The 23,525-nt window shown below is 36.9% G+C and overlaps 4 protein-coding genes across 5 annotated transcripts; 1 reads left to right on the top strand and 3 right to left on the bottom strand.

Annotated features, from left to right (window-relative positions):
* Positions 1-512: 512 nt before the first annotated feature.
* LOC119992564 (villin-3-like) lies at positions 513-13,244 on the bottom strand. Of its 2 annotated transcripts, none has more exons than XM_038839326.1 (24): positions 12,924-13,244; positions 10,740-10,886; positions 10,472-10,571; positions 9,826-9,894; positions 9,472-9,708; positions 9,175-9,352; positions 8,791-8,923; positions 8,339-8,498; positions 8,095-8,245; positions 7,924-8,024; positions 7,657-7,815; positions 6,466-6,534; positions 6,330-6,398; positions 6,069-6,206; positions 4,956-5,084; positions 4,474-4,621; positions 4,330-4,340; positions 4,114-4,254; positions 3,912-4,037; positions 3,628-3,690; positions 2,594-2,695; positions 1,528-1,768; positions 1,116-1,351; positions 513-980 (listed from the first exon to the last, which is right to left on the bottom strand). In XM_038839326.1, the coding sequence occupies exons 2-24, from the start codon at positions 10,793-10,795 to the stop codon at positions 867-869; spliced, it is 2,931 nt and encodes a 976-aa protein (XP_038695254.1). In that variant the 5' UTR covers positions 10,796-10,886; positions 12,924-13,244; the 3' UTR covers positions 513-866. The 2 variants fall into 2 exon arrangements, with proteins under 2 accessions (XP_038695254.1, XP_038695264.1); XM_038839336.1 differs by lacking the exon at positions 12,924-13,244 and adding an exon at positions 11,825-12,608.
* A 2,246-nt stretch (positions 13,245-15,490) lies between these two features.
* Positions 15,491-16,422, bottom strand: LOC119995699 (tRNA-uridine aminocarboxypropyltransferase 2). The gene has a single exon (XM_038842204.1). The coding sequence runs from the start codon at positions 16,388-16,390 to the stop codon at positions 15,602-15,604; it is 789 nt and encodes a 262-aa protein (XP_038698132.1). The 5' UTR covers positions 16,391-16,422; the 3' UTR covers positions 15,491-15,601.
* Positions 16,423-16,517: 95 nt separating this feature from the next.
* Positions 16,518-19,540, top strand: LOC119995700 (protein N-terminal glutamine amidohydrolase). Its single transcript, XM_038842205.1, has 6 exons — positions 16,518-16,650; positions 17,309-17,414; positions 18,012-18,089; positions 18,250-18,380; positions 18,486-18,610; positions 19,252-19,540. Exons 1-6 carry the CDS (start codon positions 16,580-16,582, stop codon positions 19,407-19,409), a joined length of 669 nt encoding a protein of 222 aa, XP_038698133.1. The 5' UTR covers positions 16,518-16,579; the 3' UTR covers positions 19,410-19,540.
* Positions 19,541-19,765: 225 nt separating this feature from the next.
* On the bottom strand, positions 19,766-23,507 carry LOC119985208 (cytoplasmic tRNA 2-thiolation protein 2). Its single transcript, XM_038829432.1, has 7 exons — positions 23,111-23,507; positions 22,353-22,701; positions 22,180-22,266; positions 21,764-21,885; positions 21,454-21,532; positions 20,712-21,106; positions 19,766-20,201 (listed from the first exon to the last, which is right to left on the bottom strand). Exons 1-7 carry the CDS (start codon positions 23,422-23,424, stop codon positions 20,153-20,155), a joined length of 1,395 nt encoding a protein of 464 aa, XP_038685360.1. The 5' UTR covers positions 23,425-23,507; the 3' UTR covers positions 19,766-20,152.
* Between the last annotated feature and the right edge of the window lie 18 nt (positions 23,508-23,525).

Raw genomic sequence — 23,525 nt, 5'->3', positions numbered from 1 at the left:
ATAGTTTATAAAATAATTGGATAAGTGTATAGTTGATGTAAGGCTCCAAGAATTTAACATTTTATTTTTGTTCTATCTAAACAAATGAAGAACAAGAATACTCCAAGACACATATATATAATCCCATATTACATCTCTTGTTAAAGTAGTATTTTTTAATGGAATCATGAATCTTCTTGTCTTAAGTGCAGTCATGCATGCCTGTGTTACTTAATGGCAGGAAATTAAGGATTACTTACGTAGGTCTGAAGATCTACAAAATCAATATTTGTCGAACAAGACCTTCAACAATCCTACAAAGATTAGATAGACGGTTAAGTTTGACATTTGGGTGGTGACGATTGGAAGGAATTTATAATGAGAGAAGTGATGAGAGACGGAAAGGTATGATACCGACAAGAAGTTGAGACTCTTTACTGTAGCGGGTAGCTCATGTATATTGATTTACTGCCATCAGATATGATAGTAACCAAAACACAACCACCAAGCGCCATAACAGAAAAGAGACACAATATATATAACAAACAACAAAATTCCATTCTTCAATAAAGATATTCAGTGCAAGTGCAATACATATACACTCTTTTTCTTAAGTCAAAATAGCCACAAAATCAAATACATGCCAACCAAATAAAAGAATTTGACCCCCAACCGTCCATGAAAAAAGGAACACTCAAGCAGCATCACAATCAATATTAACACTAACAGCTGCATCTCTCAAAGGGCTAATGGAAGATGCTTGACAGGGCAAAGCCACGGGCACGACGCATCAATGAAACAACAGATTTTCAACAGAGAAGCAACAATCGAATGAATCACAGTTAGACTGCCAAAATGAGAAGCAGTCATTTCCATGCATATGAACTCTAAAATAGATCGAATTTCTTCTTCTGCATGTCTTGCTTCCATCTAGGGAGTTTACAGAAGTCTTCTTTTGACATCCCAAATATGGTTTGGAACTCCTCTTCTGACAGATACGCCTGAGAATTCACATGGAATATAAAATGTAATGTACAACACTACAACAGTAACTCTTGTAAATATTAGAATATAATAACTGCCAATAACGGTTCCAAAAACAGAAAACAACAGACGATAGTTCACATGGCACCAACCTCTCTTCGTTTGAAATCAATCCCAGTAACAGGATTTTCTGAGTGAACCTTCAGTTGGTCATAGCTGAATGTGCTTCGACAACTTTGACTAGCATTCTCATCCTGATCTGTCTCCCGCTTCGGTTCTGAATCTTCCTCATTGCTTTCTGATGTAGGTGCAGCTTCCCCCGTTTCCTTAACTTCTGCAACTTCTTCAGAACCCCCAGCTTCAAAATAGGCTTTTTCACTCTTTACATCTGCCACATGAACTCAATATAAGCTCAAATTATCATCATGGAGCACCCATGATAAATCATCTCTCTTTTATGATCATAAAGTAAAATTCAAAAATATAAAAGTAACAAATTTTCTTCACGAGCAACCTCCTGCAAAAAAAGATTTAAGCAAAATTTGGATCTGATGGGAATGCTACCTTCAGAGGAAGGGCTGCTACTAGATCGGGTTGGAGAGGCATCTGGTGATTTCTTTGGCTTTTCAGCAGTAAGAACTGATGACAACGCAGCCACAGCAGCAGCTCTTTGTGATCCACCTGTCCCAGATGGCTTCGGGGGAGTTTTGGTTCCAGAGGATGAATTAAAAGCAGAGGACAAGGAAGCTAAAGCTGAAGCTCTCTGTGTTGGTCCTTGGTTTGACCCATTGGATCTATCCTGGCTCTGCCATAAAATAGGAAATTGGGCATCCTCCTCATTCGTAAAAGTTTTGATTAAGAAAACAAATATCCCACGCAACAGTTTCATCACCATCATCGTCAACAATATCAACTTCTTCATGCATATGCATATATTATACCAGGTGTATCCATATCACAACGAAGAGACATGATCAGCAGCAAAATAATATGGCATAAAGTTGTAACACCAATTCGTTTAGAATAAGATGAAGTTCTTACTCTCATTTGAAGTCTAAGTTTGCAAAATTTTCATACTATATTAAATTACTACATCATTTGTTTACACTAGTTGAATGATTAAACATAGCTAAATATGTCGCAAGCTCCAAAACAATGATGATCTACGTAATAAAAACATAATAGCATGCTGTGCATCTCCTTCCAATTTAATATTAACACCAATCAAAATCCTTTTAAAAGTTCTTTAAGTAAGACATACAGATCTCAACACCTCACTCTTATCAAGTAGAACTGGAAATTCACTAAATGCCTCCTTTAAATTTTCAGAATTGCGGATGATTTGTCCCAAAAGGTTAAGAACTTTGCACAGCTCAATGGTCCTTGTTAAACACAAGCTCAAGATCTTTGCAAGGCTAAATTTGTTTTGTTTAGCACAGGGAAGCTCAAGTATCCTAATCAGATTCTGGTTCACAAACACCTCTTAAGCATTGTTTCATCACAAGAACACAGTTTAGGTTCAGCATGCCTGCACTTCCTTGGACAGTAAGAATGAACAGATGGCAAAGGGATAAACAAAGTAACAGAAGAAGATCCAGTAAACAGCTTTTAATATCAAAATTCTAGTTACCAGTTGGCCAGGTTTCCCAGAGGTTGAGTTGAAAGCAGAATTTAAAGCAGCTAAAGCTGAAGCCCGTTGAGTTGTCCCGCCTTGATTTCCACTGGATTTATCCTGTCACAAGTGACTTGGAATATCACAAAATGAACATATAAAGCACAAGTACCCATAAGGCCCTTACAAAAAATCACCAGAGGCACTGAGCATATTGAAACAACAGGAATATGAACATTGTTGTGCAAGTAAAGAGCACAGAAAAAGAAGGTAGTCTACACAACAAAGAAAGTGAATGGACAAAGAAATTTTTAAGAACAAAAATAATGCCAAAGATTGAAAAAAGAAAGAAAGAATGTTTAGCAGCGAAGTACAAAAATACCAGTCCAAACACCACAAAGGGGAAAACACAATAATCTATCATAATAACAGGAAAGTGAAACATAGAACTGCTAAGTGAAACATTCATGGGCAAGTTCAGCACTGAACTCTCTATATCTACACACCATGATAATCCATCCGAAGAAACCAGAGAAATTTCATGCATGCAATTTTGAAGTGCCATTGAAACAAAAATAAAATCTTTTTCATGACGTTACATCTTAGCAGAGTAAAATGGTCCACATCCATAACATTGTGCCATTTTAAAGAAATGAAAGAAAGTATCATGCAAAGTAGCTTTGAAATTGTTTAAGTGCATAAATATGTAGTACAACTATAAGAAATGGAGCCAAAATGATTAGAAGGAAATTTACAGAATACAACTTCATAGGTAGGGTACCAAAAGTTCTTCCAAAGTAAAGAATTATCGGCACCAGTTAAATCCTCAGTTCCTAACATATTACACACTTATTTCTCATGTAAATTTTATCCACAGGCCCATGTTAGAGGAGGGATCCACAGGCTCGTGTAAAAAATTATCAGCACCAGTTAAATCCTCAGTTCCTAACACATTGCACACTTATTTCTCATGTAAATTTTATCCACAGGCCCATGTTAAAGGAGAGAAAGTAGCCAATTTTCTTGTGCAACAAATAAAATCAAGCATTTACCTCCACGGCATGGCCTACCCCAAATAGTAGTGCTGCCTTCTTCTGGAATGAGTTTCCATGAACCTGAGATCAATATAAAACATTATCAATAAAGCAAATGGAAAATTGAAATGAAATTAACTTAACTTGACTGTTAAGGAAACAGGAAACGTCTGCAAACATTTAGTGCACGTCAATACTTCCTGAACTTACTGCTCTCAAACTTTTATCATTTCGTAAATTACTATGACAAAAGAATAACACAAATTTAGTAGAGAATAACACATCACTGTTGCAGCGGATACCATGGCTTTTGTGGGATCCCACGAAAAATATGTTGTGAAGAACGAAGGTTCATTTCCTTCTGTAACTTTATAAAGTGGTACATTAGGAGATAACCCCTCCATAGATTCAGCCATCTCTATGTATTTCTGCAAAAAAGTATCATGATAAATCAAGTGTATATTCAATTGGTAATAGAACAAAGAAAAAGCATTAAAGTATTACTTTGCCAATTTCAAAAGCATTTTGCTTTTCTTTGGAGTCCACAGACTGACCAACCCAAACAAATACTTCAGCATGTGAGTCCAGTATCAATATATCCTCGGTCAACAGATCATCTTGAGAAAAGTTGTAAACTTCCTCAACCTGCCGAAAGAGTATTAAGGCCTCTATATAAATGAATATGAGTAAGGTAAAATTGCACTTTAAATCTAAGCTCACCTCAAATTTTCCTGGGGATCCACGTGGCAACAAAAGCGATCACAAAAAGAATAATTAGAATGTTATTCTTATTAATGATATTAACTCAGGCAGATGTTAATTGATGTGACAAAGCTTGACCGCACTTAAGAATTAGCAATTCACCTTTATTTATTGAGTATATAAACAAGTGCGGATCTCTGACGATCTCCTGAGAAACCTTTTTGCTGGTGTAACTTTGTTTTCCTCCAAGGGCAAACCAGAAAGCTGAGCTCTCTGTACCTTCTTTCGCATGTTTCAAAGTGACTCCAGGCTGCATTAGAGATACAAATGATATTTAGATATATTAATGGCAAAATCGAGGTAATAGAAGATGCATTTACTTGAGATTCCAAGATTCAGCTTAATAGAAGAACTTTAAGCATTCATATGCTATATTTACAACCCCAAGTTAAAATATAAATTAAAGAATCACTTGTCAAAGTGAAAAATAACAAGTTATTGATGGAAGCTCTGGCCTCTGGCATCTTAATTTTTAATAAATTAGAAAGAATTTACATGACATCAGGATCAACAATACATGTTATATGTTTGCCCCTTAAAAAAAATAAAACTAGCAGGAACACAGTTCTCAGTAAGGAGCTTACCTTCAAGAAGTCAGCAATTTTCGCAGCTAATTGCTGCTGCTCGTACGTACTTTGATTTCCATGCCAAGTGAAAATTGAAGAACCAGATTGCAGTAGGAAACACTCCATAGAATTCAGCGACGAGGCCACCTAAACAAGATTATTAGTGCATATATACGACTGAAAGAGCGATAAAGAGTTCAAAGAATCATGTAGTAGATAGGCATGAAGCATGCATGAATATAATATAGGGCGGTCATAGAAAAGTGAAAGTTATTGAGCCTCGAACTACCTTTTAGCTTGATCTATCAAGAAGAGAGACCTCATTATTCCTAATTTGTAATTCGCTTTCGTAGGACAATAAAAGTTAAGGACTTCAATTTATTAGAACATTTCTGGACTAAAATCTATGGTACTTTAACCTTATCTCTTCTTGTCTTTCTTCCGCATCTAAATTATAGGTTCACTGTTCTTAGTACTTACTGTGTCCTTCAACATATATAAAATAAGTCCTTTTAGATATCAAATTCCTAACTCAAACCTAACAAGCTCAAATATTGTGCACGACCAAAGAAGCAACACTAGACTGCAAGAATCATCACTGTCAGTCTTGATACTGATCATGGGAAATGTTACCAGCTCCTGAACAACCATCCGACAATCGATCTATCTTTGCTCTTTTTCAATCCTCAATCATCCCACCACCTATAAGTGTGAGAAAGAAGATAAACCAAGACTCACATCCTTTGAAGGAATTCCAAGATTAGTTGACAAAAAGTTGATATTATTTTCCACTTAATGCAAATCAAACAGTTCAGAATAAATGAAGAAAATTTTAGTAGTTGAAAATATCATAACTAGTCTGAAGCATCAACGATCAAATGTAAGAGAAACAAAAGTTGAACCGTCAGATCCACATATCCACATTATGGTAACAATGATGTCTTATAAAAACATTGACCAGGTGATTATGAGCTAGAGGAATAGTTAATAGCTCCTATTACAAACACAGAAACGTTGAAGAAGGCACCAATTTCCATAAAGCATACAAGTGTGCAAAGATTACAGAACAGATGCTTTAACATGTTAACAGATCATCCATCATCGTGATGAAGGAAGAAACTTAACACATACCGCATCAACTTGCACTACTTTATTGGTATGACTAGAAGTCCCTGATATCTGAAAGAATGCAATACAGTCCATTGTGTATGTTTCATCTGTCAAACCTTGTTCTTCGATATATTTTTTGTAACCAGTGCTCAAACCACCCTAGAGAAATTAAACAAATGAAACATGAATTATAATCCCAAAAGCCCTAAATGTTTGATTACCATAATCAAATCGAAACTTAAGGCTATTGCTGACAGTTTACAGAAGCATAGACATAAGTACCTTGAGGACCACCATAGGCTGAAAGAGTGCAACATATTGTGGTGGTTCCTTGCCTTCAAATATGTACCCCTGCACGAAGAAGGTATTATATGCGATTCTTAAAATCAGGTTCCCTTGGCAATGGATAGTATGGCACCTGAACAGGTCTCCCCTTTAATGAGTTGGACATCGTATTAGCCAGCTGAGCAGCCATCTTCTGGTCCTCCTGAGTTGGATTGGTATAAAATCATAAGCTTCTATGAACCAAAAGCCATCAAAGACGAGCAAAATAAAGGAAAACACGCAGACATCTTTAATTCATGCAAAATACCATCTGCACAAGCAACTGAAGTTTCAAGACATGCACATGAATATTTCAAGTAAAAAGCAGAATTATTATAGCACCACGATTTAGAAACTTCTCAAACGCATTCAGAGAGATCTAGAACTTCTAAGGAAAATGCTTGTGCTCACCGTTGCTAATCATTGCCATGGTAGAAGAAAATACACAAAAATAGTGCTCACAGGATGGACATAATGACACAATGATCTAACATAGCAAAATCAGAAGAAATCCTTGCTTAATAAAAAAGAAACTTAAGGCATATTGAAAAAGAGAAAAAAAAAATGAATGAATGAATGATTACAGAAAGATATAAAATTACTCAAAAGAAACAATATTTTTTTAAAAAGGCCAAATGGTAGACTCGTGAACTCGTCTCTTGCTTCCAAAAAAGAGAGATTATATGCTACATGAAGCTCAGATATTAGGTCAAATAAAAGGGGGTATCAATGTGATAACATTTAGTTAAGACAACCCCAGGGAGTTGGGAAGAAGTATAAAGATAAGTCAAAAATCAATTTCATAAAATCATATTAGTTTCCAAAATGTCCAGCAAAAGTCACACAACACACACACAAACAACTCCCGTGCGCAAGGCTCTCACAATTGGCGGGATAGGAGATACGCAGGATGTAAGCAGACTTTACCCCCACATAATATTTGGAGAGGCTGTTTCCAGGAATTAAACTTGTGACCTATGGGTTGTAACCCTACAACTCCACCACTGGGCCACATATTTAGTAAATGTCATTAATGAAAAATACCCTTTCAGATATTTACACAACTTCTAAACTTCAATGGGAAAAGAATTGACTTGTCTCACAAACCCATTTGAATGATCCTTGTATTCGGGCCATACGCAGAGGCTGAAGATTAACGTATTTGATTAATATGTCTGTTTCTACATAGATAACTAGTCGTTTATCATAGCATTTTTCCTAAGCACAATTATCAATAGATGAAAGATCTTTATCCTTTCAACCCAAATTAAGCAAAATGTAGTACCTCGATGCTGTCCTTTCCAAACCAACAGCAGAGGAAATAATCTTCTTTCCTATCACCTGAATGGTAGGTATAAAGTATGATGTAGCAATCCCCACTATAGAACTTTCCGATATCCTCCTTGGGCAATGGAGTCTTGGCACTACCATTGACGCACCAAACCTGGAGAAAGCAGACAACACTCAAAATTCAGCAAGATGCTCATTTAATGAACAGGGAAAAAAAAAGAGGACCCTAGAAGCAACTGTGATAATGCAACATTAGTCATACCTCCATCTTTCCACCCGCTTCAAGCAAAGGAGGGACTTCCTCGTTTACAGGCGCACTTTTTGCCATTCCCTTGATACCAACACCTTGTTGCTTCAGTAAAGCTAGAATTACATTAAAAAACAACTTTAGTCATCCAGGTAGGCTTGGCCAAATTGTTGAAGTTGAAAGTACCTGCTACTTTTCCTCGTCCCTCCTCGCCACCAGGAGTTGCAGACCCTGCTGGCCAAGAATCGAACTTTGACTTGAAAGAACGTGTTTCATAACCTTGAATAAGCCGGGTTACACGTGTTGATTTTGGCCTACTTTGGCTCGCAACAAATTCCTTGGGTGCAAGAAAAAGGTAATTCAGATGAGATTTCATGCTCTTGTTAAGAGAAGAATTTATTTTTTTTAAAAAAAAAACACTATTTTCTACCTCAGCAGCCTGACTGGCAGCTTTTCTTTCCTCTACTTGTGTCACCCGGCCGACCCAAACAAATATCTCAGCTCCACAGTCCAGCAGATAGCATTTATTGTTTTCCAACATGCCTTTGGACAATTCACCATCTACAATCTTTGGCTCACCATCAGTAATACTACAGAAAATAATTACTAAAAATTAGCCCCTTATGTCAATAAAAACACATCATGCAACATCTGAAAATCATTGATCAGCACATGGTTGATAAAGAAGTGACAGTAAATCTCTACAAATAGGTCAAAAAACTAAATATTTTAGTAGAAAGTTTTGGATAGTGAAAGCATGTGAAAGATGGTAAACGTGCAATCGAAAGAAATGAATTTCCACACAAGCATAAAGGTAAATATATTAAATATATATATATGAATACTTACTTTCATGAAAGAAAATGCAGTATACAAAGATACCTATAAAGTTTAGGAGGAGTGGTCTCTAGGACAGTATCATCTTCACTGGTCACTTTCTTTCCAATTGGAGCAAAACCACCAAAAAGGACCCAGAACTCACCAGAGTCCGACTCAGTATCTAACTTCCCATCATCTGGCATGGGGAAAACCATAATGCAAAATATAAGAATTGAAAATGCAGTTTTATTATATGATTAATTAACTAATAATAATAAATCCTGAATGGATAACCTATCCCTGTTATGAAGTACTAAACCAGGGGAAACAAAAAAATATATGTAGACTAATAACACACAAACTTCTGTGGGGTAATCCATGCCTGTAGCAAAGCACCAAAACGAGTAACAATATCATCAACATAATTTTGATGTTGTGCAAGCTTACCAATGATTGCAACATCACATGTTCCCTCGTGATACTTTTCTTTCAAAAACTGAATCACTTCCAAAGCCTTGGCCCTTTCCTGAATATTGGAATTTGCACCATTAAACTGGTAGATTTTCGTTTCAGAGTCCAGGATAAACACATCATCATGATTAAGTGAAGAACGAGCAAAAGGAACCTGCAAAAGAAAACAAAGAATCATTACTTGTACATGATTCTTTATATGTCCACAACAAAAACACAACCAAAGGAATTTCATGGAAGAAGCGGCAATTTCTTGTCAAGCAAATCTGGTACCTGCTTCAATCTGACAACTCGTTTTCCTCGACAGACATACAGCCGCGTTTCAAACTGTTCTTCCTCAGGCTTTTTAAATCCAGATGCAACACCGCCTTCCAATGGTATAATACAAGGTTTAAAGTAAGACAAAAATTTGTCAGATTCATGTCCTTGAATTTCCCTGTGCTGCACAGCGCGCCCTCCAAGTACCGCATCAAGTTCAACAGTTTTGATAGCTGCTGTTCCGGCTTCATCCTAGTAGCATGTGATCACAAATGATGGAATCATATTAACTCAAGTAGCTTTATGCAATAACATGAAGACAAAAAATCCAAGTTATTGATGAGAGAAAAATATGCAATGGAAGCAGACCTGGCTTGTGTCTTTTCCAATCCAGAAGTGTATGTCATACAAATAAGCACCTCCCTTTCCAGGTGTTGTCTGCAGAAATAAGTGATAGATAAGCATTTTTGATAGATTAACTAACATACAACAATATGCAAGGTGAAGAGGGGAGAAACAAATCAAGATAGACAAAATTAAAAAAAAGGCAGATATGGAATAATAAACTAAAGCAAGCTTTAATCCCAAATATCTGGATGAACATCATGAATCCTAAATCAATTAATGAAGAATTATAGTTGCAGATTATTAGGAGTGATACTAATTATGTACCATATTATGAGTTCTAACTTGTGCATAGCCCCACCAAAATCTCATGACGAATAGAAATTGTAGCAAATTTGTGAACAGAAAAAACTTTGAAATCAGGATTCGAAATGTTACTATACAGTAAATTATAATACTATGAAAAACTATAATGAGAAGCACGACATTGGAAAGTAGACAGAATTCCAAATACTTCAAAACTGCAATGTCAGGAATCAGGATAAAGATAATAACTACGATAGTTTCAAGTTTTTTGATAATCACAATTAAGAAAGAAAGAATAGTTTCACAAGCAGAGGCAGGACGAACAAAGGAGCCTGGCAATGGCATAGCAAGAAGACCAACGTACCTGCAATACAACGTAAGAATCTCCCATGTAGAATTTTCCATATTCAGATTTTGAGAGTGGAACTGGCTGAAAATTCTCAATTCGCCAAATTTCAGTCCCTCTAAAATCATTAAGTCTAACATTCTCAAAGTGGAAAGTGGTAGCATATTCAGCATTCAAAGTTTTTACCAAGAGAGTCATCTCTCAAACCCAGAAATAAAGAGAAAGGAACAGAAAACATATAAATATCAATAAAAGGGAGAACATTGCACTTTTTGAATAAGGATACAGTCTCTGACCCACTCCTTGGAATGCAGGGTCGAAAGCTTTTGCAGTGCTAGACATTGCTGGAAATCCTTCTTATTACCTCTTTCTTTTGGCACAGAAAATTGAATTTGAATGGCCTTCAAAATTCCCACGACGTGCTGTCCAGAAGCTGTAGAGGGATCCAACACAAAATTAAGAAAACGCAAAAAGAACAGAACCTCCTCAAGGTCTAAATGTTAGTACCAGATGTCAGTGTATTTTATAAAGTTAACTGCACCAAAATATTTCATTATTTTCATATAACTAAAAAAAATGTATTGAAATTTGGATCAACTTATACTGGTCCTAGAGTCTGCAATGCACACTAAGCATATCATGTACCCTACATCTCTATCTGGCCAAATTAACAGTTGATCATTCACATAGAGACACTCAGCCAACGCAATAGACGCACAATAACGAGCATGTTATCCATTCCTTCATCGTGATAAAGTCCTTCATCAAAACTTTAAGTATCACATGTTGAAATCACTGAAATAGCTTCTCCACAAAGCACAAAGGGGTATGGCTGTTTACATCTATCCTTCGTGGCCCCACCGGCACTCCAGCAGCTATATGCATTTGATAGTTTCTATCCTCTCATGAAGTCTGTATAATACCAGAGTTGACTCTAATTTCTGCAACATTTGGTACTAGTGTGATATGGTTTCCAAGTAACTTCATCTGAGTTTTCAGGTTTCCAACAAAACGGTATATATCAGAGTCCACCAACATTCATGATCTCTCTTTTCATTTTATGTTTTATCTCATTGCGTTGAATCCAATCTTACAACCATTTTAACGAAAATAAGAATCCTTATCATTTTTTTAATTCTTCTATATTCTCCACAAATGTCCTATTCATTTGGTGTTGCTTGATTTCCTTGCTGGGTATCAACTCACAGTAGTATACTGCATGTAGATTAGGATCAAAAGCTTCCAATGACTTTGTAATAACATTAATGAACCGTATTGAAGCAAAATGGAAATATTGCACAGTTTTGATTTAAAGGCTGAAGGCCGGTAAGAAAATAATCTTGCAGACAAGGTTATAAAGATCCTCCATACCTTATCATCAAGCTTAAATGTATTCTGGGCAAGCATGTGAACTCGTCCTTCGAAATGGCCATAAATACTTAGAATCTTAACATCTTCCATAATAAAAAGCTAAACCGCCCTCAACTCCACAAGCTTGATCCACCGCCTACTTTGAAAGACTTTCTAAAATAATTACTAGTCCAATGTTGTCTCTACATATTGTTCATGGAGTAATACGCCTTCATAACAAAGAAATGCCTAAAGTGGACCAACCAACTCGTCGAACTAAATGAAGTACTCTTATTAAATTCATCATAATTCCTGCTTTGGAAACTCAGAACAGCATCAATTGAATGGGCAGAAGCCCTGTAGGGGGGCATTATGTTCAACAATAATAATTTTTTGATTAGCCGAACTTCTGTTGCTGCCACATTCTTAAGCAAGACCTAAAAATGGCCCATATATGGTATGACCTAACCTTACCAAATATCCCATGGAAATAAAAGGCAACAGCAGGCTGTGTTCCCTAGTAGCAGAGTTTCACAACTAATCACTCCATATAGGAATTTCCTGATTCAGCAGCTTATCAGAAATCATGACATCCATTACACTGAAGCGTCAAAAGCACTCTCTGCAAACCATCCACCATTGTAGAACCATTCACTATCCAATAAGTACTGATAAGAAGCCTGCAATTGGTACAATCCTACCACCACATATGATGAATTCATCGATCACTTGATCTAGGCAGTGATGGTCAAAATCAATCAACATGTGATCACAAAAAGACCATGAAACTTTCCAGGACCATAACTTCCAAAACTCAAGCTCCAAGCCAAGATCTCCACTTTGAGACACTTGCAAATCAAAACAATTTTAGCCAAGATCATTGATTCAAGAAAACACAAAGAAAATCAGGCTAATACCAAGCACTTAGATCAAAACAACAATTGCGAAAAAACAAGCAACCCCATCAAAGTTCAAGAAAAAATATGCAGACCCAGACCACTGAAAACATGATTTAACAAGCAGTAAACGGAGATCTAATCGAACTCTGCAAAAAGAAATCAAATTTAGCAACTTTATCAAAATGAACAAGGAAAGGTAAGAAATCGAGAACTACACGTACCAAAGATCTCCCTTAAAGCAGAACTAGAAGCCGTTTAGAGAAAGAAAGAGAATAGATAAATTGATATGGAGAGGACCAGGTAACAGTGCTGAGCCGCTGGCCAAAGAAAAAAAGAAAGGAACAAAAAAAAAAAAGAGTGAATTATTGCTCCCTATGTGTGAGTGTGGGCATGGGTTTCTCCAGCTTTTTTTCAACTTTTCGAGATGGGATTTTTGAGATTTGCATTCCAGAGAGATTATAAATTATGATGATGATGATGTTGCAGGGATAGAGGGGTAGAGAGAGATTGTGTGAAAATGGCAATGGCAATGGCCTGACCAATAGTCAAAGTCGTCATTTTAAGACCGAGAATATCCGGTAACGATGGCTCCGGCCATCATGTTGGCCTAGCCTCCAAAATCCATGGGTGTTCTTTTTTTTTTTTTTGGTTTTTCTGGTCCTTTAAAAAAAATTAAAAGGTTAAAACCCTAACATTTCCTAGCATTTTATTTTATGATAACAAACGTTGAATCAAACGTCATGAACTAAACACCAACGAGAGATGGTTCGATTGACAATCGATTGGGTTAAACATATGTGTACCCAATGTTCGATTTCAATAAAAAACATATTTTTCAATGATATTTTTAACAAAAAAAAAGGCCACGAAAACAATCTAGGGAATGTACAGATCTTCGACAACATCATATTACACTAAAAAATAACAAATATTGGACAACACCGATGTTTTTGAATATTTGACTAGATAGGAAATATATTTTTGGCTTAATTTTGATATTGAAGAATATTATTTTAGACCATCCATATGATCAATAATGTATGGCTTAGTCAAAATATTGCCTTTCAAAATTATATATGCTGTAAAATGATTTTCATCCAATTTAAAAAGTAGTTCCAAAACATAAACTCCTCTTTAATTGTAACTGAGAAGCATTTCTCACAATTAAATTTTTGTCATAATTGCTGTAAAGAAAAAAAAAATAAAAATTAGAAAGTTTGGGATATATCTTTGTATATTCTCTTCCAGTGGGCCAATCCAGTTTGTACAAAAGTTTGTGACTGACCTGTCAAGTGTCACCAAACAAACTTCTTTCTTCTTTTTTTTTTTTTTTATGAATAACATTGTTCAGTTTTCAAAACAAGTCTGAAATGCAATAATATTTTCATTTTTCATCAACTGGGCTTAAGAGGGCTCCGTAGCCCTCCTATCTTTGTAGGACTTGTTTGGGAATGCTGTGAGGTGCGATGTGGTACTGTGAGTTATAAAACTGTGATGCTATGAGGTGAGTTGAAACGCAAAAAACTGTTTGGAGCATCGCTTATAAAACTGTGATGCGGTGCTGTGAGGTGCGTTTGGCGTATCTAAATTATGATTATATTAGATGACTAATAATATTAATATAAAATCACTTAAGGTTTACATTGTATATTAATCTAAAATAAAATAATTGACCTGATTTGATTACATAGAACAATTCAACATATATTATAAGCGTTTGAGAGTGTTGTGAGGTAAAAAGCTATGGTGTTGTGAGGTGAGTTGGAACGCAAAAGTTGTTTAACGTGTCACAAAAAACTTGACACTGTGGTGCTGTGAGGTGTATTGCAACTGAACACTGCCAAACTCATACATAGACACCATTGTTTTAGTGTACCGTGTACGTCATGGACCATGGAGAGTAATGGTAGGCAACTATGACCATCAGAATTGCTGTCACTTTAAATAATTAATTAATAACTATATTGTTGCTGATATTTGCAACAGTTCCTTCACCCTTACACGTGAAATGTCATTTTTGTATGGTGTTTTCTACCGTAAAGTGAATAAGTAATTTAATAAACAAGAATGCGCGCAAAATCTAACCTCAAACAGAGTTTAAAAGGAACTTAATAAGAGTTTGAATCTAAAAGTTTTCACTCATATCAATGGTTTCAAATAACATTTAACTGCTATCAACCAAAAAGAATACAAGAAAAAATATATGTAATTTGTAGAAATTAACAAACTTGTAGAAAATTTGTGATTGTCATTAACAATTCTTAGGCTATTAACGGTGAGGAGATGAATTTGGAAAGATCGATGTCCAGCCAACTCGACTATTTCCAAATAATTATATAATAATATAAATATATAATTTTAAAACCAATAAAAAAGTATTCCTATATAATCATAGATGAGATGGTATACCAAACATAAAATATGTATTTTTTTTTATTGTAAGAGAAGGGGATGAGAATGTTCGATCTTGAGATATTCATAAGATGCAGCACACATGAGTGTAATATGAATTACTCATGATTCTCTAATATAAGATAGATATGAAGGTTAGAAACTTAGAATATTGTGTTGGTTGCCCCTCAAACAATATCCTTGAACAAAAAGTGGGGTGCCAACCATGTAAAGTCATGGTCATGGTCGCTTTCTCCACCGTCCATGCCGTCCTTGTCGCAATTTAATTTGATTTCCCTCTTCTTCTGATTTTTTTTTAAAAAAAGAAAAGTTAACAATGTGGCATGTGATGTAAAAAAATAAATTTAAAGGGAGAAAAATGAAAAAAATTAAGATATGGGGGAAATTAATTGAGAAAGTTTCATTAATAAATAGTAATAATACGGACTAACAAAAAATGTAAAAGAAATATGAAACTTGGGACTCGAGATGTCTTGCTTCATGTGTATTAATCCTTCTGGTTACTCTGCCTCAATAACCTGGGCCTGGGCTTCATGGGCTTCAAAAACCGGGCCTGTAACCTCACCATTTCCCTCAGAGATCCAATTATTTTGCTCTCAATCTCAGGCCCATTGGGCTCGACCACCCGCAAAAACCTAGCCACGGCCTCCGCCGTCGTCACGCACCCACCGCACGGTTCCTTCCTCAACACCAACTCCGATTCGTATATGCTGCCCCCCTCCGCCTCTTCATTCAGACCACCATCCAAACACACCCTTAATGCGAATTGCCCCAAATATCCTTCGCTCGCTTTCACCATCTCCCTCGCGTGCTTCCATGTCGCGTCGAACACGATCAGAACCAAACCACGACCACCGTCGCCTTCATTTAACATGTTTTTGAGTTCTGATAGACTGACGGCCGGTGAGGAAGAAGAAGGCGGGAAGAGGTAGATGGCGCGAGGGGAGTGATCGTTGTCGTTTATATTGTTACGTAAGGAATCGAGGAGAGGGTGGAGATTTGGGCGGAGCTTGCGGCTGATGAAAGCGGTAGCGTGGAGGAGGGATCTGGTGAGGAGAGGGATAGTGTTGAGTTTGTGGTGGGACTCGTGAGGGTGCTGCACGATGATGATTTGGGTGGCAGTGGGGATCGGGGAGGCCGGCAGGGCGTGACAGAGGCAGACTGGAAGGGGCCGGCTACAGTTACCACAAATGGAGCGGCGCTGTGGCGGCGGAGACGTATCGGTGGCAGTGGTAGCGGAGAAATCAGCAGTGGTTGTTACTGTGTTCTCCTCCATTTTCCGGTTTGCTAGCTTTGGTCCGAGTCTGTACCCTTAAAAACGGTTCGGTTCAGTATGATCTAACGGTTAATTGGAAAGCAAGCGCAAGCTTATGAGTCGCGACGACGCCGTTTTCTTCCGTTAATTTTCTTCCTTTCACTATGCCACCATATATGCTCGCATTTAGATGAAAAGACAGTGCAGAGAATGACGACTGCTGCGCACTTGAAATCAGAAAATTTGAAGACTTCCTTACACGATCGCACCCCTTTTTACTGGTATGTTGCTTCTTACTATTCTTTGTTGTTTTAGTTTGTTGGGTGTTTTAGATGCAATCGCCATGGCCAGCAGGATTATCTAATATGTATCACTATCAATGGATCTCTCAGCAACTTAAATGGGTATCCTGTGTATACATGTGTTTCTAATTTGCCAAATACTTGTTGTTGAAAGCAAGTTTTAAGGGCTATAGCTAAATTGGCAGGGGAATTTTGTGGGTTGTACTGTTTCTAAAGGCATAACCCTGTTTCTGGGCACTTCTGATGATCCTTACAGTGAACTGGGAAACAAATCTAGTTAAGAGTAGGGACATGCATATATTGTAGTGTCCTGGTATCTTCTGGCTGGAGGATCCTTAGCTTCCCCATTTACCGCTTATGTTCTTTAGTTATATGGACTGATATATCATACATGAAATGTGGCTGATTTGTTTATGCATGTCAGAATGACATGTAAGATTGTTTTGCACCTTTTTCTTCACTCCACGTTGTCACTAAGTTGGATTCTTCTCTTACTTTTAACAGAGAGTTTGTATGATGTGGTCAAACAAAATGTGAATTATGCATGCATTTTTTATCTTGGCCAGTACTCATACAATATCTCCTTAACTGCTTATGCACTTCAATGAGGCTGATATTTTTGTTGTGCTTATTGTAGTGAGGAGAATGTATACTTGCTTTGCAAAAAATTATGCTCTAATGGTATAGCAGATGCCCAGGGATCTGATCTTTTTGTCGTATTCATTTCCAATGAAAAGAAACAGGTGTGTATGTTCTGGATTCCTCTATGAACATTACCTTACATCTGATGGTGGCTTTTGCAACAACTTCTCTTATTTGAGCTTGGATGGAAGATCTGTCATGATCAGCAACGGTTTGTGGTGGTTAGGTTGTCTTGTGAAATGGATATTCAGGGTGCTCCTATCTTTTTAACGAATAATCTTGTGCTTCGGCAATCTGTAAAATTTTCTATGAGGAAGAAAATGAAGGAGAGTCTCTGGTTGATGCTACAATGAAGCAAAAAGATTTGTCTTCTGCTGTGAAATTCAAAAGTTTTTAATTTGTTTTTCTCTACTGAAGTTGTTTTACACTTTTACTGTGTTTTTCTCTTCCAAAGTGTGTGTCATTAGTCATTACTTGCTCCTGAAAAAAGGGATAGGCTCAGCTCAATCTCCAGAGTTGGAAACGTTTCATGATGATTGCTGACCCTTCTCCATTTTTTGGGTGGGGCTTATTATTGTGTTTTTAAACTTCTTTCACAGAAGTATTATGCTTGCTTTATGGAATTTAAAACTACTCCCAACCATTTTATATTACCTGTTAATGATTTTTAATGTAATCTTTTGTCAAAAAAATTTCAGATCCCACTGTGGCATCAGAAGGCTAGTCAGAGAGCTGATGGGATAGTCCTGTGGGATTATCATGTCATATGTGTTCAGGTGAGGGCTAAATTCACATCATTATAAAACCATTCAGTTGGGATACTGAATTGGATTTGCCTTATGAGAAGCTGTAGCATAGATCAATAAATTTTGTCATTGTTGCTGGCATCAACATTTGTCTGCATGTATCATTTTGAATTTGCATTGATATATACAGAGGAAAAAAGGTCACGAGACTCCTCATTTAGTGTGGGATTTGGATTCAAGCCTTCCTTTTCCTTCTCCATTAACCTCCTATGTCTCTGAAGCTATCCGGCCATCATTTCAGCTGTTTTCTGAGTATGAGAGGTAAATAGTCAGTACATTGACCTATTTATAGTCAGAGTAGTTAACCTGATCCAATATCCGAACATATAATTTTGTTGTTTATCTTGTACACTCTCTTGGTATCAGGTTTTTCAGGATTGTGCATGCTCCAGTGTTCCTTCGTTGCTTTGCATCTGATAGGAGACATATGAAAGATTCTAACGGGAACTGGAGTAAACAACCTCCTGGATATGAACCCATTGTTGCTGAAGGTAAGTGCCAATATCTATAAACAAAAATCCACTTCTTTCTTTTTAAATAGTTTATGATATTAGTTTTCTATCAATAGTAAGTTGTTTCAAATAGAAGCGATGCCCCATTTTTTTTCCCAAGCATGACCGTCAGATACCAAAGCCATAATAAACTTGTGCTTGCTTAATTTATGACGAGAGTTGTGTTGAATGAATTTAGTGGTGACGAGTAATGCTGAAGTCAGAACGGATAACGCACACTTGTTTTTTAATTCTAATTGTACTCGTTATAAAGAAAACCAGTATGATACTAAATTGGATAACTAATCTAGTCCAATAACAAGAAGTTGGTTCTCAAGTTTTCGTTAGCTGTTTGTTATTTGTCTCCGCGATGAATTCTCTCTCTCTCTCTCTCTCTCTCTCATGCATCTATGTGCGTGCACACACTCAAACTGTTGCATATTGATTTCCGGATATGATATTTTTGTTCTTTGAACTCTTTTGTACTAATATAGTTTTCTGGAACACTTCTCTATCTTGGCAACGAAAAAAGCCACAGTTATCTAATGTAGTTTTTTAGAACGCATTACAGCATCTCAAACTTGGCTTTGGAAAGCCTAATTTATATATTAATATCTTGTTACGCTTATCAATTTGTGCAGATGGAACAACGCACAACCTAAATGAGTATATTGACATGAAAACTTCGGATGGATTGCAAAACGTTGGAACCGATTCCATTGATGCAGTTTTTACGCAGAAACTTGGTGTTGTGATTGCTGGAAATCAGCTGGAGGAATTCTTTTCCCAAATTTCTTGATATGTATAGTTAATAGCCTTTGGGCTATCATTCACACCTGTTTTTTGTGGGTTATCATTCACTTACCGATGATGGTCTCTGGGATACAGGAACCACTTGTCTAATCTATGGTTTGGTTTGGTTTGTCTGTATTTTCATGGTCTAAATGCGCTTTGTCGAATGCATCATTGGATTATACAAAGCAGATGAAAATTTTCCAACACTCCCACAATGTGCAATCTTGTGTGACTTCCACCCTCATAACCATTGTTCACGATTTACAAGCATAAAAAGTTTCCAAACTAATGATCATACATAGTGGCCATCTAAGTAAGCTTCATAAGAAGTCCACTTATTCAGATATATACACACATATATGGTCAGAAAACATACACTGCAGTATATAAATATCATGACCATGTAAAGCCTTATTTTTTCTTCTCATCGAGGATGACATGAACGCATTACAGCATCTCATTATAGAGCAAGATACACTTCAAATTAATAAGTTCCTAGTAACCAAAGCCTAAATGTTACTTTGTAAAAATAACAAATAAAGCACAATAAATTCTTCAAAAGCTGAAACAGTAGATAAGCCGTAGAACTAACTCGATGCTAACACGACAACCGTGTTGCTAACCTTATGAAAAAGCTGCTATTCCCTCACTCAAATTCTTCATCGGAGTGAACATGATAGCTTCCAATGCCTAGTAAAGAGAGCGAACAAAAAAGACAGGAGAGGATCCTGAAAGCGGGGAGTAGCATCAAGTTTCACTGTCGCTGTCTGAAAGCAGGAAATCTTGTATTTGCTCTCTGCAGACAAAAATGTTTTTTTGTCAATGGACTTAAAACAAAAGCATGAGATGATTCATGAGTAACACAGACAAAAAGACTGATAAGTTGTAGAAGCTCAACAGGATGGCATCCTCCCTAAAACTTCAGCTTCACAACTAATATATGGTGCTTTTGTCAAATGAGTTTAAATGTTTCACTTTTGCAAGTAACATCTCGTTCTCAAGAATATCACAGACTCACAGTCCAAAAGATAGCAAACAGGTTAATCTTGGGCAACTGAAAATACATCAAAAAAATTATTTTCATTTTTCATACGCAGAAAACTCAAAAGAGAGAAAGTGAAACCATCTAAAGCAGTTTTCAGAAATCAAAACTAAGAAAGTGAGTGGAAAAATTTTCAAACCAGACACAACGCATGCCATGCACAGCACAACACCATCCCGCCTACTCCCTCCAACAAAATTAAAAAAAAAAAACAGAAAAATTGGAGTTCACATATAAAGATACCCACACATATTATATTATTACCTCAATAAATTGAGATTGCCACCAATGTCATGCTTTGATTGGGCAGCCAATGGCTGAGGTAAAAGAGAAATAAAATGCTCCATTGAATGGGGATCCTTGGGAAGTATCTGAAATCGGCAACTTGGGCAGCAGGAAGGGCTGAAAGTATCAGAGCTCTGGAAACTCCCAAAACCACTTAAAGTCTGCATTTCAGATTTGTTAAGAGGGCTAATGCAGATAGGACAGAATGATTCGGAGGAAATGGATTCCTTAGGCTGGAGGCTGAATCTCTTTTGACGCCTTCTAGTGGCCAAAGGAACATTACAGTCACTAATTTCAGGAATTCTATTGAAATGAAATGGAGTAAGCTTCCCAGCAGTCCTTACTATCGTGCACTCTCGAGATGGGTTCTCTTCCTGAGATACAGAAGTTTTATTATGAGCTGGCTACCAAAATGTGTGTATTGGGAAGACCTTCAAGGAAAAAAAAAACTGGTGATCCTTTAGGGAAAAAAGGATCACACTCTATTTCTGAACCTTAACAAATATCAATGGAACCTATGCGGCTATGCATAGATAATTTCACAAATATATTAAGCATATTGGAACCCTCATAATCTAGATAAAATGCAAAAAGCTGTTTAGACGAAGTGCTAGGTAAAACATGTTCACTTGGCCAATCCCTAATACATCAGCCAGAAAATATTCAGCTCTTGCAAAACTGTTATACTAAAGAAAAAATCAATGGAAGGACTAATTTCTACCTGTAGTAGTGCCACGAATGATGATACCAAGTGATTGATGCCAGAAGAAGGACCATTAAGCAATTCCACAGTTTTTAGACTGCCCCGCCAAGATAATGTCAGATTCATAACTTAATAATACAAAACACTATTCATTGAATCTATCATAATTCGTACACATGATTTGATTTGCACACAAGTATTTGAGCAAAAGAACTAAGATAAAGTGGTTAAGTAAACTAAAGTCAACAATAGATTTACAACATAGACCCAGAAGCAAGGCACATAGATAAATTCAAACATGTCAATGAAAAAGGCTTGAATCACAAACCCATCAACACGACATAACAAGTTCAGCTCCTGCGAAAGACAGTCACGAAGTGGAAGCACTATTGGAGTATCCCACCTTGCATCAACATACTGTATATTAGCTGACAAAGAATAACCCTGGCCCTGTTAAAAGCAAATATTGTAAAGCAGTTCATTAGATGCCTTGCATCATAGATCGGAAACTTCAAAAAGCTAGCCAACAAATAAATGGTTTTGATTTTTGAATACACATAGGATGATAAGCAAGCACTTCATATAGCAGAAGTTAAAATGACAAGTCAAACTATCAAGAATTATACGGATTTCAAGGGATAGAGGGAGTCTTAATGTGATAAATGATCATATGGTTTCTATCTGCATTAACATCACATATTATTGCAATCAAAAGAGTTTACTAAAGACCAACCAAATACAAACCTTCACTGCAGCTGAAATGACATGGCAAGCAATTCTTGAGGTGCATGATCCTAATATAAGCCTGCTATACCCATTTTCAGATGCAATCTGCAAAATGAACAAAACATCTGGCATGAATTGTTTCCACTTTCCTTAATGTTCGGTTGCAGCAGAACATAAAATTGAAACCATACCTTTTGCAAGGATAACATCTTTAGATGTAGCAGAAGATCTTCTTTTCCGGTCACATCAGTCACAGAATCTAGCAATTCTTTCAATCTATTTCTTTTATCAACAGAGTCTGATGCATAGACATTTTCTATAGGAACAATGTGCAACTCTTTTGTTGGAGGGGCTAAATTTGAAACAACTAATTTAATCTCTGTTATTGCTTCATCAAATTCATGTGCAGGAATAGGATAGATGGCACTTTCATCAATAACTGCCACTCCAACACCAAATACTGGTAACGATCTGTCTCTACTTGCATCAAAATTCTTTTGAGCTCTATTTTGCATCTCATGTACAAACTGTAAAGCCACCCTGAAACAAAATTATTTTGCTAAGAAACAGTGAGTTCAAACACTGTAAGGCGGTAAGCTTATATCACAAGCAGTTTAATTAGGGAAATTTTGCAAAAACTTTCAATTCACTCGTCAACATATGCAAAGCCGCCATCTAAAAATCTGACTCGAAGGCTTGCTTACATTATACCAGAGTGCTAGGGTCATCATAGAATTTGGTCCTCCCAAGGAGGACAACAGAAAACCATCATAGGATGCCAAATACACAGGCAAAAGTCTCTCCATCTTGCTAAAATATGGAGTAATGCAAAAATCCATTTATTCACATTAAATATCACAAGACCAGGATTCACACAAGCTATCACCATAACTAATCATTCGCTTAATTCATGACACGAAATCCTCAACAGATAGAGAGGGAAAAATACCTGGAGGCGGGGCCGCCGGAGAATGCGACGAGGACCTTATCAGAGGGGGTGATCATGGCGTGAGACGAGACGGCAAGCCTAAACTTCCCGTAGAGATTACTGCGGAAGCAATCGGCACAGAAGCGCACATCTTCACCAGTACAGGAAATGGGGCTATTAGCCTTGCACTTGATGCAGAGACTTTGTTGTGGATCGTTACTCTCAGTGCCTCGTTTGGCGTCGAGTATTGAAGCTATCGAATTTTGTTCCGATTCTTCTTCTTCTTCTTGTTTGTAACAGTTATTGGACTGGCAAGCTCCGGAGCTGCACGCCATGCTTAATTCTCCCGAAACCGGAAGTTCCTGGCCGTGTTGAGGGCGCCGCGGGATGTAGGTCTGGCCTACTTGCTACCCGGTTCGAATCCAACAGGTTTATA

The sequence above is a fragment of the Tripterygium wilfordii genome, chromosome 3, assembly GCF_013401445.1.
Source record: "Tripterygium wilfordii isolate XIE 37 chromosome 3, ASM1340144v1, whole genome shotgun sequence".
Classification (NCBI taxonomy): Eukaryota; Viridiplantae; Streptophyta; class Magnoliopsida; order Celastrales; family Celastraceae; genus Tripterygium; species Tripterygium wilfordii.
Note: the sequence above shows the minus strand (reverse complement) of the source record. Positions and strands in the feature narration are given on the sequence as shown.